Genomic DNA, 14749 nt, shown 5'->3' with positions numbered 1-14749 from the left:
TTTCTGTGATTCATGTTGAATATATCCTCCACACACGATCACTCCCTCTTTCATAAGGTGGTCTGCCTCAGAATGCCCGTGTAGGAACGAGCGTGTCACAAACGCAACACACCACGAGAAGAAATAATAAGTGTGTTGGCTACTTGCACTCATAGCATGAATATCCAGTCATCCAGCAAATAGTGGATCCTCTCATCTCAGTATTTAGAAAGGCCCCTGGGCCAATCAATTTTTGGCCGACTTCATTCCAACAACCCATAGAAATGTGCAAATGATTTTTAAAGGGGCAGGGTTCAAAGGTGGCCTCAACAATGATGAGGAAAATGTCATCGTTCATTTCAGCGATATCCCAGTGCCTCACACAACATCTGCTTCCGCTGATTGAAAGAACGATTAAAAAAAAAAAAGAAATGGGCACAATGTCTCACATTATATTTGCGTTTGCAGGAAATCAGCCCACAACCCACAGAATCTGCCATTTTTCAAAGTGGCTTCACATTAAACAAAATGACTTTGTTGTGCATCGCTGCTTAAAAAGTGCCCGGAATGTCATAAATCTTCACAAATCTTGAAAACAAAGTCTCTATTTAGAGGCTGTGACAGTGACAAACTGCGAGTCCACTGGCTCATAATGATGTTTGACTGTCAGCCCAGGCTTCCATCCAAGAGGGAGAAGCGCTCGCTCTTATAATGGCAAAATCAGCCTCATTCTGCCTATATTGGCCTGGGCTTATTCTCGTCTCCCCCCAGAGTTTGAAGCCTCTGTCATTATTAGGACACTGAAATGCATCATCCACCGCGAACGTATTTGTCCAGCATTAATGCGGCGGTGGCAGATACATCCCAGTCTTTAAACACATAGTGCGTATTCCAACGCAGAATTACATCCTTTTGCCTTTTCAAGCAATCACTTTCAATACCAGACAAATTTTCTTCTTTTATTTTAGGACATAACAAAGAAGGCGTTAAGGGATTCAAAGTAATCATTCACTGAAGAGCTGTTGAATAAACTTTATGTGTTTTACAACCACCTGAGCAGCAGGCTCAGGAGGAGGAAGGAGTTTGTAATAACACCAGAAGGAATTAAATCAAGACAGAAACAGAAGCCTCAAATTCTGACAATAAAGCAGCTAAATTTGCATTGTGATTTTTTTTTTCGATCTCTGATAGTGCAATGTGGGTAAATCCTCTCCTGACATTAGTTTTTCTTGTTGTGGTCCACTGTGGGAGTTTATTCTTGTTGACATTGCACGATTCACCCCCTCCAAGGGTCTTTTAATTGCTCCATTCTGACTTCATGAAGCATTTGCAGTGTTTTGCATGTACAATTAAGAGAGAGGCCCACAGAGAGCCGAACGCACGTGCACGGCTCCCCGCTCACACACTGCTCACATAAATCAACATATACTTATGTGCACAGGGGAGGGGGAAGCGCTCGCGGACACGCTCATGCAGATGCACATAATCTGTATGTCAGATGACTGTGCTCCCACAAGATGGCTCAAGACCGTGAAGATAGGGAGTGACAAATCTGGGTATGGGAGACATTGTTCCCGCTATTGAGGGAAATCAGCGCGTGCCTCTTAGAAGTGTGTCTAATATGGTGAATATAGATGATATCATTATGAATTCATGGGATATGAAATAATGATACAACAGTGAAAGTTAAGGCTCGGCACAATAACTTGTGCTTATTAAGCCAGCGGGGGGGTTTGAAAGTGAGCTCGTGCTTACTCTCAGGTGTCAAATAAGAGCGGAGACAGTCTGAAACTGTCACCTTGAAAGCAGGGCAGACAAACCCGCATACAAATGTTGTGACGCACAAGTTTATTTGTGTTACAGTGTATACAGATAGATTCCTGCAGCGACTGTGTTTGGCCATCGGTCAAACTCGTCTCAGGTGAATGCAGGAATACGAGTCACCAGAGTGTGAACTATCTGAGGAAGCACCTTGATCCTAATGCTTCCAATAGCACTTTGGATTTAAAAGGGAGCAGGCCAACGCTGATAAGCCTCTGCTCTGCAAACATAAAATTTATCATGAGATTTTCTTGAGGGCAAAGGTCGCTGTATCTTTCTCTGCTGGTCATGCCTGTTCGATAACGTGCTAATGAACTTGCACATACAATATATGCATGCACACACATATAACGCACACACGCACACACGCACGCACACACAGGTTAAGCGTGACTGATTAGATTAGGAATTACGGGCTAATTAATGTGTATCTTGGGAGACCTGTGCAGCATGCTTAATAAGACACACAGCCTCAGATGAGTAGAGAACATGACAAAAGCATAAGTGTTGTTAATTCCCGGTATAAGATTAATGTAAACTGTACACTAGGATAGCTCCATTACTTCCTGCTTAATTCAGTTCAGCGTAATAAGAGGAGCTAATGATAAAACCCCTGCCTGTGTCTCATAAATTATTGAAGGTTGGGACTCTGCAAAACATCTGCAAAACTTTCCCACACTGTAACTCTTTCTTTAAAAGTCAAATTTTAAACATTGAAGAGGGGTAAGGAAGTATATGGATCATAATATATTGGAAACCTCACAGCTGTAGTGTGTGAATCAGGTGCAGGGCCCAGAGTCAGTACAAATCCAATGCGAGAGGGAAATCCGCCGATGAAATAAGCATCAGTAAAGTCAATTGTGGAGACGATGGAGTGACAAGTGCAGCTGGAGGCTACTTCGCATTCTGGGTGAGGCCCGTGTGTCATATTCAGCACTGCTCTGTTTTAGCTCACACTTTAACACAATGAAACAAGTTGTTCCCCTTCACAGACCAGCTCCGATGTGTCATTGCTAATGTGTGTGTGTCCACTTTGTTTTGGGTTGTTTTGAGCGGATTCACACAAAAAAAAAACACAACACCACATTTCTGATGTGACCTCTGCCAGACTTTCTGGTGGCTATCGACCAGCAGATCCATTTGTTTTCCAGGCATTACAGACGTTGTCCATTTCTATCACATTACTTTGACAGAAATTGAATTTCCTCTGATGCATTTTTATGTATCCTAAGTGCTGCTCTGTCCTCGCTGGGAGTATAGCGTTTCCAGCGGCGTGATGATGCAAAAACACTTTGGGTTTAAAGGGGGAAAAAAAAGAGAAATGGGTTTTATTTTAATGTGTGTATTGATTTTCATGTTTCATTTTTCTCTAAATGTTTTCCACATTAAGCATTGGTCCTTGGAAGCACCATTTGGGTCTCTGGCCGTCGTCTAAAGGCTGTTTCCAAATCGTACACGTAAGATGACTGTAGATGCCATGCTGGACTTTCTGGCTTGTTAGTCTCCAGAAGATTGCCGACTGTAATGGCTGCACAGTGAGGATCATGCAGCTAGTCCCATCAGGGAGGCACAAACAAATAGCATGAATCTGCAGCTTTTTTCCTTCCCAGCTCTTTTCTGCTTTTTACGGTTCAGGTTTTTTTTTTTTACAGGCAGTGGCTTCAACAGAGATATTTTCTATTTTGTGGATAAAGTGGTCGGTCACTGGCTCAGTTTCAGCAATTTGCCCCAGAGTTGCAAACAGTGTCTTATCTAGCCCATCTCGTTAAACATGCCATGGGTCCCGTATGGGATATTGACGGGGACCTCGGCTCTGCCCAGCTCGGTGAAGGTCTTGGCATCAAGGACGAGGAGGAAAGTGCTTTTCTCCTGGAAACAGAGAAGATTAAAAAATGTTATGTAAAGAAAAAAGGTCACGGACCACCTTCCTCACAATAATGATGGTGAAAGTACTGAACCATTTGTCTCCGTGTCAGATACAATATAATGTCAGTATTAGAGTGATGTTGTCACTGCTGGAATTAATAACGTCTTCTGCTTCTCTTCTAGGTTGTTGTTGTTTTTGTTGTCAACTTACTTCTCTGGGTGTGATGATGACTGACAAAACCACTCCATCATCTTCCTCAGTTGCTTTGGGTGAAGCAACAAAGACAGGCTCAGACGGGAACAAGCCGGGATAACGCCACACCTAGACAGGAAAGATTACATAAACGTCTCCCTTTTTACTTTGAGCTGTTTCATGTTAGGAAACCGACTCCCAACCTATTGCCCCCACTCAGTGATAGAGAAAACAGCAGTAGAAATAACTTTGATGTGATTATACCCTACTCCGATAACAATCAAAGTCTTTGAGCGATAGCGAACCTTAAGCTCCTTGGTGTGGACGTCCATCTTGAGCAGGGAGTCGCTGAAGACGTGCCCGAAGCCGCAGGAGTAGAAGTAGCGGTAGGGTCGGCCGTTGTAGCGGTCGTAGTTGATCTGAGGGAACTCGAGGCCACCGTACTGCAGCAGCTGGTCATCGTAAAGCTCTTCGTGGGTCATGAAGACCTGGAGGGTCACGTGAAAAATCTGGATTTTACTCATCCATACAACTTTTATATTTTAGCCTCATAAGCTGTTGAATGGTAGTTGTTCAGCCACATGGTGGACTGTCACTCTGACATTTCTATCTATGGTGGCCGAGATGTCTCACACAAGCACATTTACAGAAACATGAATGCAAGAGCCACAACACAACTGCAAAAGCCACACAACGGAAACAGCCACAATGGAATTGAGCGGTCAATGACAATGAAACTACAGCGTAAAAGCTGGACAAGCCATCTGCCACTTCAAATTTTAAGCTTGTGTATTTAAGGTGTTTCGATACATGTGCTTGGAGCGCCGGAAGAGAAGGAAGGCACCTGTACCGTGACACCTCAAATGGCCATGCGCCGTATTTTAGGCGGCGACTACCTTTACCAGGTTTTCAGGAATGACGGTTCACTAGAAAGAATATTGACCACAGTAAGTAACTCTACTCATTTCATTTCCAAAATCCATTGTCGTTCACTTGCAGTTGTATTTCCGTTTAGTGGCTTTAGTAGCTGTGACATGGCTGCAGTCATGTTGTCACTTCTGCATTCGTGTTGGGGTTTTTCAAGTCGTGTTTTCCGTCCATGGGCTTGTCTGAGACGTCTTGGCCAAGTCATGAAATTACTATCTGGCAGAAAGTACCTTCAGTGTCTCATCATGCTGGATAATTGCAGTGTGTGGAAGTGAAACTTTATTCATAATGATTACAGGCCTCATTCATTCCATGATTCCAGGAACACCAGATAAAGTAATGCACAGTTAAACATGATTCATCATATCTACTGTACTGTATGTACATGTTAAATCCCACCTCTCCTGGCTTCGTCTTCTTCGCTGTGGCTTTATAGTTATGCAGAGTGACAAGGTTTTGGTCCAGAGGAGTTTTTTTATCCACGTTCAGCGGCAGGATGTATCTCCTCGGAAGGTTTCTGCACAACGAGTTGTAAAACTGCCAAAAGAAATCAGAGAGGCATGAAAATTTGCGAGCGTGGCTCCCTTGCCGAACCTCGGGATATAAAATACTGACACAAAATCATGTTTTAACACGGCGGTAATATTGTTTGGAGGCTTTTTTGTGTTATTTTGGGATAACTGTGCTTTGATTGAAGTAATGCACTGCAACATGTTGGAAATCACAGAGATTTCAAAAGCTTGTTGCATCACAAACTTACCAGTTTAATGGTTTATGACAATTGGTTTATCTCTGCGTAAGAGACAGACTTTAATGAAAATATATAAATGACGAAAGTGAGAGGGAGATGACCTGTGGGAGAAAAGTGTGTGTGTTGACCATTGTGGCCCTGAGAGCTCAACTCACTACAAATTAAGAAAACACCTGCAAATAGACACAACACATGCAAATGGAGGAAGCATCATTAATTTGGGTGAGTATTTTGTTGTGTTGTGAGTATTTGTGTTGTGGGTATTTGGTTGTGTTGTGGGTATTTGGATGTATTGTTTAGTGAGTATTTGGTTATGTTGTGAGGATTAGGTTGTGTTGTGAGGATTAGGTTGTATTGTTTCTTGAGTATTTGGTTGTGTTGTGAGTATTTAGTTGTATTGTTTCGTAAGTATTTGGGTGTGTTGTGAGTATTAGGTTGTGTTGTGAGTATTAGGTTGTGTTATGTGTATTTGGTTGTGTTATGAGTATTAGGTTGTGTTATGATTATAAGGTTGTGTTGTGAGTAATTGTTTGTGCTTTGAGTTTTCTATTTGCCGCGCACGTGTTGTCAAATTGATGAAGATGTTTTCTCCATTTGCACGTGTTGTGTCTATTTGCACGTGCGTTCTCAGGGCCACCGTAATTGCCACATAATTCTCAGTCACACTGCGTTTACCTTGTCCATCTCCTCTCCTGATTGGTTGCGGAGGTTCTCCAGCGTGAAGTCTCCGATGACCTCACCATCGTCCCCACAGCACATGTCCATAACCAAGAAGCCGTTGTCCTCATAAGCATTGATCTGATGCAGTGTGAACATGGGTGCTGCAAAGTACCTCACTTCACTCTCCTGTTGGAACAGTCAGGACACAGAATCACAACATATTAACACAATAATAAGAAGGGATACAAATGCTTTTGGAAACGCAAGGAGGAACTGTTGTGGTTGTAGGTAACATTTGAGGATCACGACACAGCTGTTGTACCTTCACATATTGAAAGGAAGTTATTTGATGCTTAATGGGTACTCTGTGTAATGAGATGAGAAAATTGAGAAAAGAATGTACGGCATCAGAGTTTATCAAAACAAAAAATGGAAAAAAACTCTATCAGGCATGAATAGATTAGCTCACAACTTGCTGGATGTGTGCGTTTCCTAAATGCGCATGACTGTGCAGTCAAGTAGTTTGAACCCACCTCGCCAGTGTGTCTGTCGACCAGGTGGAAGATGGTGTTATACTGAGGCTCCCAGGTCATGACTTTATGAAAGCTCTTCCCCTGGATTCTGTACAGCATGAACTTCAGCAGGTCTAACTTGATCGGCTGCTCGATGAACACGATGTAGTTCTCCGACATGACTGGAGAAGGAAAATTTGAAAGAGAAGAAGCCAGCATTAAAAATTACACTCGATTGACAACCCTTACTCAGCATGTTTCCATCACATTTCATCAGACATCATTAATCACACTCGAACGCCCTATATCTCCTGCGTCATGGTGGGATACAACATTTAGATTTGATGTGTGTGTAAGTCGTTAATGCAGCGCTGAGTCTGTGGTGCCCTGTACAACTCTACAATGTTGCATCAGTTGTGAGATTTCTTGGTGCCCGACAGTCTGGCAGTGCGAGGGTGGTCTGCAGGAAATGTAGACCGAGATGTAATCAGGGCACTGGTGCAGTAGGAAAAAAAACAAAATGGAGCAACGTGGCATTGGATCAGGCAGAGCGATGAAGTCGTGTTCCCATTAGCTGCATCGCTTTAATGTTTCATTGTGCAACACACTGCTTGGCCTTCAGCTGATTGTTAACATCCAGTCATATTTGTACAGTTGTGACCATCATAACCTGACTTATCCACATTCTTACTCTGCAGCTCAACCTCCATATTAGGTGCTTAGATTTTGATACTGTTGACTGTATTATGATCTTATAATTATGTATTAGTTTATTAGGATGATTTGTTCTCCCAGCAGAAGTCTGTTCTGAGAGCTCCCTCACAAAGGGTTTTCCACTGGGTCTTAAAAAGTCAAAAATTCACTTTTAGGGAGGATTTTTATTAGAGTTCATTTAATGCTACCTCTGTTGCGCTTATGGTTCTGGATATTTTTATGAGAAACGTCATACTTTGTGATGTCTCCATATGTCGTAGGTCTTTCTCTGCAATGCAGACTTTAACCTGTCGTTATAACATTACAAACAAGACCAATGTGGAACTGAGCACTCATCTCAGTGCACTCAGCTTGGCTTTGAGAAAGACGATGGAAACAGACTGTCTGCCTGTAGTTTGAGAGATAACGTTGTGTTTCAAGGGTAATTCTCTACTTGGCTACTTCAGCTTATCTTCAATTATGAGAACGTAAATTCAGATATGAGGAAGTATTCCTTCATGTCTGTTGTACTTGACATAGGTCCGACATTTCATTCATCATGCTCTTGAAAAGTCCTAAAATTGAGCTTTTTGGGCCAAATCAATCTTTATTACCTGCTACATTTGCTTTAAGTGTCGCTGACTGAATTGTAGACATGTGATTTATAACACTTACATAGCTTATAGAAATAAAATCCTCATGATCATTAAAACGCAATTGTACAAATGATGTGTATGTCGGTAACAGTGTAAGTGTAAGTGTGAGTAAGTGTGTGTGAGTCAGCGGCAGAGAGAGAGAGTGAGAGCTGAACTGAAAGACAAAGGAACTGTGATTGACAAAGAGAAGCAGGACAAGACTAGAATTCAAATGAGTAATTAATAAGAGCATGGGAAAAAAAAAGAGAAAGCACTGTGATGCTCTCTTTCAGTGAAGTAGACTCATCCTGCCAGTGCAGACCATAAAAATTCTCAGATTTCATTAATTCCACTTTAGTATACATCCAGCATACAGACTACTTAAAGAAGGTGTGGCCTGTTTGTTATGCTGCAGAGTGTATCTCACCAAAGCTATGGTAATAGGAAGGTTTCCTGGGTTCAGATGCTCGGATGGAGCAGATCACTTTGGCTCCGCTCAGGTCCGCTGAGTCCTCCGATGCTACCTTGTCATCAGGAGGAGGCACACGGATGATGTTGTAGAAGAAACCTGGAAAGTAAATATTGTATAGTATGTGTGAGGGTGGATAACATAAGGATGTGGACATAAATATACAAGACATATAGCTCTATGGTTAGTAGCGAGTAAGGAGTGAGAGGGTTACCGCTTTTGCCGTAGGAGTTGCCCATGTTGTACGTGGCCCCCTCTTGGTCATAGTGTGGATGAGCTGTAGCTGAGTTGACGGCAATGTATTGAGTCCAGTCCACCTTAAATGCACAGCATCATCAGCTTTGTCGTCCTAACAGTCAGTCATCTTCCTCGTCTTTACCCTCCGACTCTTCGTCAGCATGAGCATTCAAAAGAGACTTTTGTATTTGATGCACGGACTGACCTTCTCCTTTGTCTCCAGACTCTGTGGATCTACTCGCCGCATGTAGTTGGTTTCTGTGCTGACATAATAGTCTCCCTTGTACTTGACAAAGTTCACACTGGCGTTATCTGTGGCCTCTGTTCACACATACAGACGTCAGGAAGATATGAAATTTGGCACGTTAGCAAAATTTGTCATTCGCACAGCAATCATCAGCGAATTATACTTTTTAAATCAATGTCTTACTCCATTTTTTTCAGATTGCACTTCGTCTCGCACGCATACAGACACGTGTCTCCATGACTTCAGAGGACATTACATTAACTAACATTGATTTTCTTGAGACTTACTCTAACCTTAATCTTAGTTAGTACTTGCCTACCCCTAACCCTTTACCTTAACTAAACTTATCCTAACTTAAAGGTTCAGTGTGTAGAATTTAGTGACATCTAGTGGGGACGTTGCATGTTGCAGCTGAATACCTCTCAGCTCACCCTCCCCTTCGAAACATGAAGGAGAAATTGTGGTAGCCTTCAGTTGTCACAAAAACTCAAAGGGTGATTAGTTTGTCCAGTCTAGGCTATTGTAAAAAAAAACATGGTGGCCTCCGTAGAGAGGACCTGCTCCCAAAGTAAATATATAGTATTTAAATATAAAGGGCTCATTCTAGCGTAAAGAAAACAACAATTTGTACAATTTAGATGAAACACATAACATAACTCTAACTTAGAATGTGTCTTTAGCTTAAAATGTAATGATTTGACGTAATGGGTACTTGCTTTTTGTCCCCATAAGGAAGACAAGTCCCCACAATATGTGTAATACCTTGATCACACACATACAAACACACACACAAATATATTGTTCCTTTTACCTTGGAAGGAAACACATTATAATGAAACATCAGCTTTCATTAGGCTACAGCAGCGATACGCAATGCAGCTAGTCAAGGACAGTACTAAAACAAAATGCAATATGCAATATGTAAAGAAGACAGACATACTGGGAATCTGAAAGCGTGAAAAGAAGCGAGCGAAGATGTTCTTGCAGGGATCAGGCATCGCCATAGTCCCAAACTCTGACACCACAATGCGGTTCTTCTCTGAGTTTTTGACATATGAGTCACTTTGCAGGAAGCGGCTGCTGTATGTGACACTGCCCTCGCAGATGTGGAATCGGTGCATCATGGCCATGCCGTCAAACCAGTGAGTGTATCTAAGAGGAAAAACAAAAATAACTGAAATTCCCAACAGGGTATTTGTGTAATACAAAATTGAGAGAACGATGGGAGCAGCGTGAGACACAGAAAATATTAGTTTTGAGGGAATCAATTCTTTGTTAAACACAGTGGGGGAAAAAATCTTAACATCCTTATAATCGTGAGAAGAATAATTTGTCATGGTCGATGGGTAAAAAGCTTGCGTGGCTCAATAACTGACAGCTTAAACCACTTAAATATGAACGCTGCCTCTGCAGATAATTCACACAGTTTCTCCCAACTGTAAAATCTTGAATACTTTTGTTAATGTCCGTTTAAAGATACAGATTGAGATTACAGGTCATAGTGGCGCCATTTAGTCTGCCGACTCATATTGTTACGTCCACCAAGTTGGTCATGTTTTCCCCTTTGTTTACACATCAGGGATCCAGGATTCCTTTCACTTTCTCAGAGAATAATTGATCTTAATAAAAGGAATCAGACATGTTTAGGGGACTGTTATTCATAGGTGTGTGTGCAATATGGTGCAACTCTAAATGATCTAGTGAATTTAAATGTGTTTTCATTAGGGGACAGTTGGTGTCCACTCCTTGCCATTAGTTTCTTCTGTTAATCTACTGTGACCTGTGGGTTAAAGCACAAGAATGATGATGTTCATGGTTAGTTTTTTTCTAATCATTTCTATTCTTATTGTCATGTGTTCCGGTTTGTATATCTGTATTGTTTGAACATACTTGTGTTTAGGTCAACAGCAAGTTTCAGCCCTGTTCTTCTGTGTTGTACTTCCTCTATTAACAGATCAAGTTTTACCTTTTTGTAAACCATCATGCCAGTAAAGCTCAGTGACCCTATCTACCTTTTTACTTTATTCAACTTTGTTTAACTTTTAATGGTGTTCCTCAAATACCTGTCTTTCCCAAATTCAAACTTCCCAGGACCATTTCTCAAGAAGCTCCCGTTGATCCACGTTGGAATAGTTCCCTTGATGGTGGTGGGGATGGGATCGGGCGTTTCTTCCACAGAACGCACGAGAGGAGCCAAGCTCTCCAGCCCGTTGGCCTGCGGGCATCGCTGCCTGCTGGATACTGAGGAGAGAAAATAGTGAAAACAAGTGATTCAGCAGCTGAACTTTGGCCCTACGACTCCACACCTTCCCTTATTTCCCACCATTTATCTCTATCTCTTGAACTTTGAACGAGTGTGAGTCAGGATGCGATTGACTTTTCTCTAAATCTGCTAAATGCGGACTAATTATAGTGTTTCAAACAAATGGTGAATCACAATTTCACACCTTCTTCTATGGCCCTTCACACCTCTGTGTTTGTATTATCAGCTATTAACCCTCGAACTGAACAATCAAACTTCACAAGTGATAAACAGCATGCCTTCCACCGTAATGTGAAGTCATGGCTCTCGGGGGTCATGCACTTTGAATGACACCCGCACCACCTTCCGTCTTATCTGTTATCCAATAACCAGCTCCCTTTCATTACCTCAGATCTCACACAGAATGGAGATTGTAAAATATATATGAGCTTTACGTGATTAGCAGAAGCAAATCAGCACAGAGCCCCATGCTAAGCTCAAGCTACTACATTAGAGTTTTTCTGACTGCGTAAACTGTTATTGCAACCAATCAGCGGAGCCAGAATTTTGTTCATTCCCACGACTCGAGTACAACAGATAATAAAAACCAGAATGTGCAATTGAGAGATAACCGCAACCGGCTTTAACAATCTCTTACAATGTTGACTTTGTGAGTTTTGATTGTGATTACTGCAGCATTACAAATGAAGCCTGAATGTAGGCTGTCAATTATTTTTTCTGGGGGGGGGTTCATGTAGTTTCCTTGTCAAAATTGATTCTCGTGAAAACCAAACAGAGACACTGATGAGCCCCAAACTGCCGTGGATAATAGCTTCAGGTATTGCATTTTTGTATTTTTCTTTTTAAAAAACTATTGCAACAGAAATTTATTTTTAGCAGTTATAGCTTTATCACCTTGTTTTGTTTGCGTCACCAACAGCATGTCAGTGTGCATGAAAATGATCTCGATAGAATTAGCTGTTATAATTCCTGCACATTTTCTAATTCGTGTTCTTTTCATTTTTCCTGTGCAGGGACCTGACAGCCACTTCTCTTCTATTAGTCAACAGCTGAGATTGACTAAAAGCTGCTAATGAGACATTGTGTGTATTCTTTCAACAGCTCAGGTTCAACAAGAGACCTTGAAGCAGGAACAATAGAAAACGCCAACATGTCATGTTGTAAGTGCAGCTCTGATTGTGAAATGCAACAAACACAATTACGACTAAAAGAAAAGCTGAAGAAACCACACTAATCGAAACACGCTTCTGTGTGTACACCTTTCTGTGTGGAGCACCTGGATGCTAATGAATAGTTCCGTTTCCAAAAGGGGATTAAAAACCCAAACATGCTACACTAAGGTTGTTGTTTTATTTTTTTGTTTGTACAAAGTGAAATGTTGATTCAAACAATCATGCCCTTTTCCCAAAATCAATAATAATTTCAAATAAAAATCTGAAAGTGGTGTCTACTCACTGCTGTGTGTCTGGGGCTCTGTGGTGTTGGACATGGTTCGTCGTTCTGCAGATTCAATCAGATGTTGAGGATTTATACAAGCCCTGAAGAAAACCTTTGAACCTTTGGACCCTCGCCAGGTTGAGGAAGTTACGTCAGACACTAACACGCCAGTTGTACAACACGCATTGTTGACTATGACTCAATCACATACAATCCCCAACTACTGCACCAACAAGTGTCACCACAAATTACAATGTAACTTACACTCTGTGGAGAGTATAAATAGTTAAGAATTATGAGCATAAAGTCCAGTCTTCAGCAGTGCAGCTGGTGCACATAACACTAAATTAACATCATGCTGTATTGACGAAGACTTGAAAATAGGGATTCAAGACCATAAACTCCATGTAAAAATATTTACTGACATTACAACTCAAGTGAGAAGTGGTCATTTTCTCATAGAGGAGGATTACCTTTTCACCCAATGGAGTCACCCTTTGCTTTTCATTTATGAAAATAGAGATTTCAAGCACTAACACATTGACTCACTTTGCGTCTATGTCCATTTTTATATACAATCTATGGATACAATGGGCAGATACCTTGATATTTAGATGGAATACGCATGGTCTGAATGACATAAGGGTCCTGAAGAATAGTCCCATCCACAGGCAGATATATCAATGCCTGGAAAATCACATCACATCATCACACCCTATCAGTTCTTTCTACAACAACAGGCAGGAGTGGCACTATCATCACTATTCAGGGTCTCATTCAGAGGTTGAACATGCTTTGGGATGATGGAAGCATGTCCAAACTCTTCAAGGCACTGGAGGTCAGTCCAGCCTTTGCCCCAAATGTCATTGCTTGTTGGGCCATCTTACACATTTTGTGTATCAGGACTGATAATACCTTGGATCTAGAAGATAGAGATCTACAGGTTTCTTGCCACGACGCATCGGCGGACAAGAAACAATTGGGAATCACATCACAGACTGGATGGCTGCTTTCCTTTGTACACGTGTTTCCTCTGTTCTTCCTTCATGAGCTTGGCTACCTGTGGCTTCGATTTCTTTTGTCTATCTAGTCATGCTTTTATTACTTTTTCTTTTTGACATTGTTGACATTTAGAGACAATAAAGGCTTTTGAATTGATAACAAACCGACTGTTTTTTCTTTCATCTGTACTCTACTGAATTTCCCGTTGATGATCAAGTGCATCAATGCACTATGTAGATAAAGGGAGGAGAGAACAATCATCATACCCATTTCTTCAAATAATGTGGCCCATTATCAACACTGATGTTTACTGATCCATGGTCAAATTTATCTTATAGATATCCAAGCTGCTAGAGTTGATGAATCTATGAAATAAGATCACAGCACATTAAAAGTTTTATTTATTGTGAACAGGTTTTAGTTCGCTGGACAATCACAGAAATATAATACATCTGAAGCAAATATTCACTGAGTATGAGCATAATCCTCCAAATCTTCGAACCCTGAAGAGTTCTGGGCTTTTGATTTGGCCTTTTTACAAAATATATTAAAAACTTAACCTTGCCAATGTTTGGTATCTTCTTTTCAGCACAACACTACATAATACATTTTTCGCTATCAACATATTGGACCCAAGAATACACAAGATACACATGTTTTATCATGCCAGCGTGATTCCAGACTGAAGAATTGAAGATAATTCATAACATTCAAACCAAATCCCGCTTTATCAACCATTCTTTCAAAACACCTAAATTATATGGTGCTTATCCTCTTTTTCAGACTAATGTTAGGTGCATATCAGGTGAGGGGCTAAGTTGTGGATGGTCCACTGGGGTAGGATTGAGGATGCAGGGCTGTTGCTATCTGCAGTGGAGGAGGGAGAAAGGTCTGGCAAGAAAGAGGCAAATAGAACAAGGGGGGCAAGTTGTTGGTCCATGACCCCAGCACCTCATACATGTCAGTGTAGTGGGGCGAAGTGTCTTGGGGTCACTTCTCCCTGGTCTGTTACAATGTAAGAGGATTTCTCAGTTCCTGTGGATTATGATGTACGGTA

The 14749-nt window shown here is 41.4% G+C and overlaps 1 protein-coding gene across 1 annotated transcript; it reads right to left on the bottom strand.

Annotated features, from left to right (window-relative positions):
- Positions 1-1399: 1399 nt before the first annotated feature.
- bco2l (beta-carotene 15, 15-dioxygenase 2, like) lies at positions 1400-12891 on the bottom strand. Its single transcript, XM_035166778.2, has 12 exons — positions 12709-12891; positions 11054-11231; positions 9931-10142; positions 8949-9064; positions 8721-8823; positions 8465-8605; positions 6731-6891; positions 6213-6383; positions 5186-5323; positions 4165-4347; positions 3878-3988; positions 1400-3669 (listed from the first exon to the last, which is right to left on the bottom strand). Exons 1-12 carry the CDS (start codon positions 12740-12742, stop codon positions 3553-3555), a joined length of 1665 nt encoding a protein of 554 aa, XP_035022669.2. The 5' UTR covers positions 12743-12891; the 3' UTR covers positions 1400-3552.
- Positions 12892-14749: the final 1858 nt, after the last annotated feature.

Source organism: Hippoglossus stenolepis, chromosome 9 (assembly GCF_022539355.2).
Source record: "Hippoglossus stenolepis isolate QCI-W04-F060 chromosome 9, HSTE1.2, whole genome shotgun sequence".
NCBI classification, from domain to species: domain Eukaryota; kingdom Metazoa; phylum Chordata; class Actinopteri; order Pleuronectiformes; family Pleuronectidae; genus Hippoglossus; species Hippoglossus stenolepis.
Note: the sequence above shows the minus strand (reverse complement) of the source record. Positions and strands in the feature narration are given on the sequence as shown.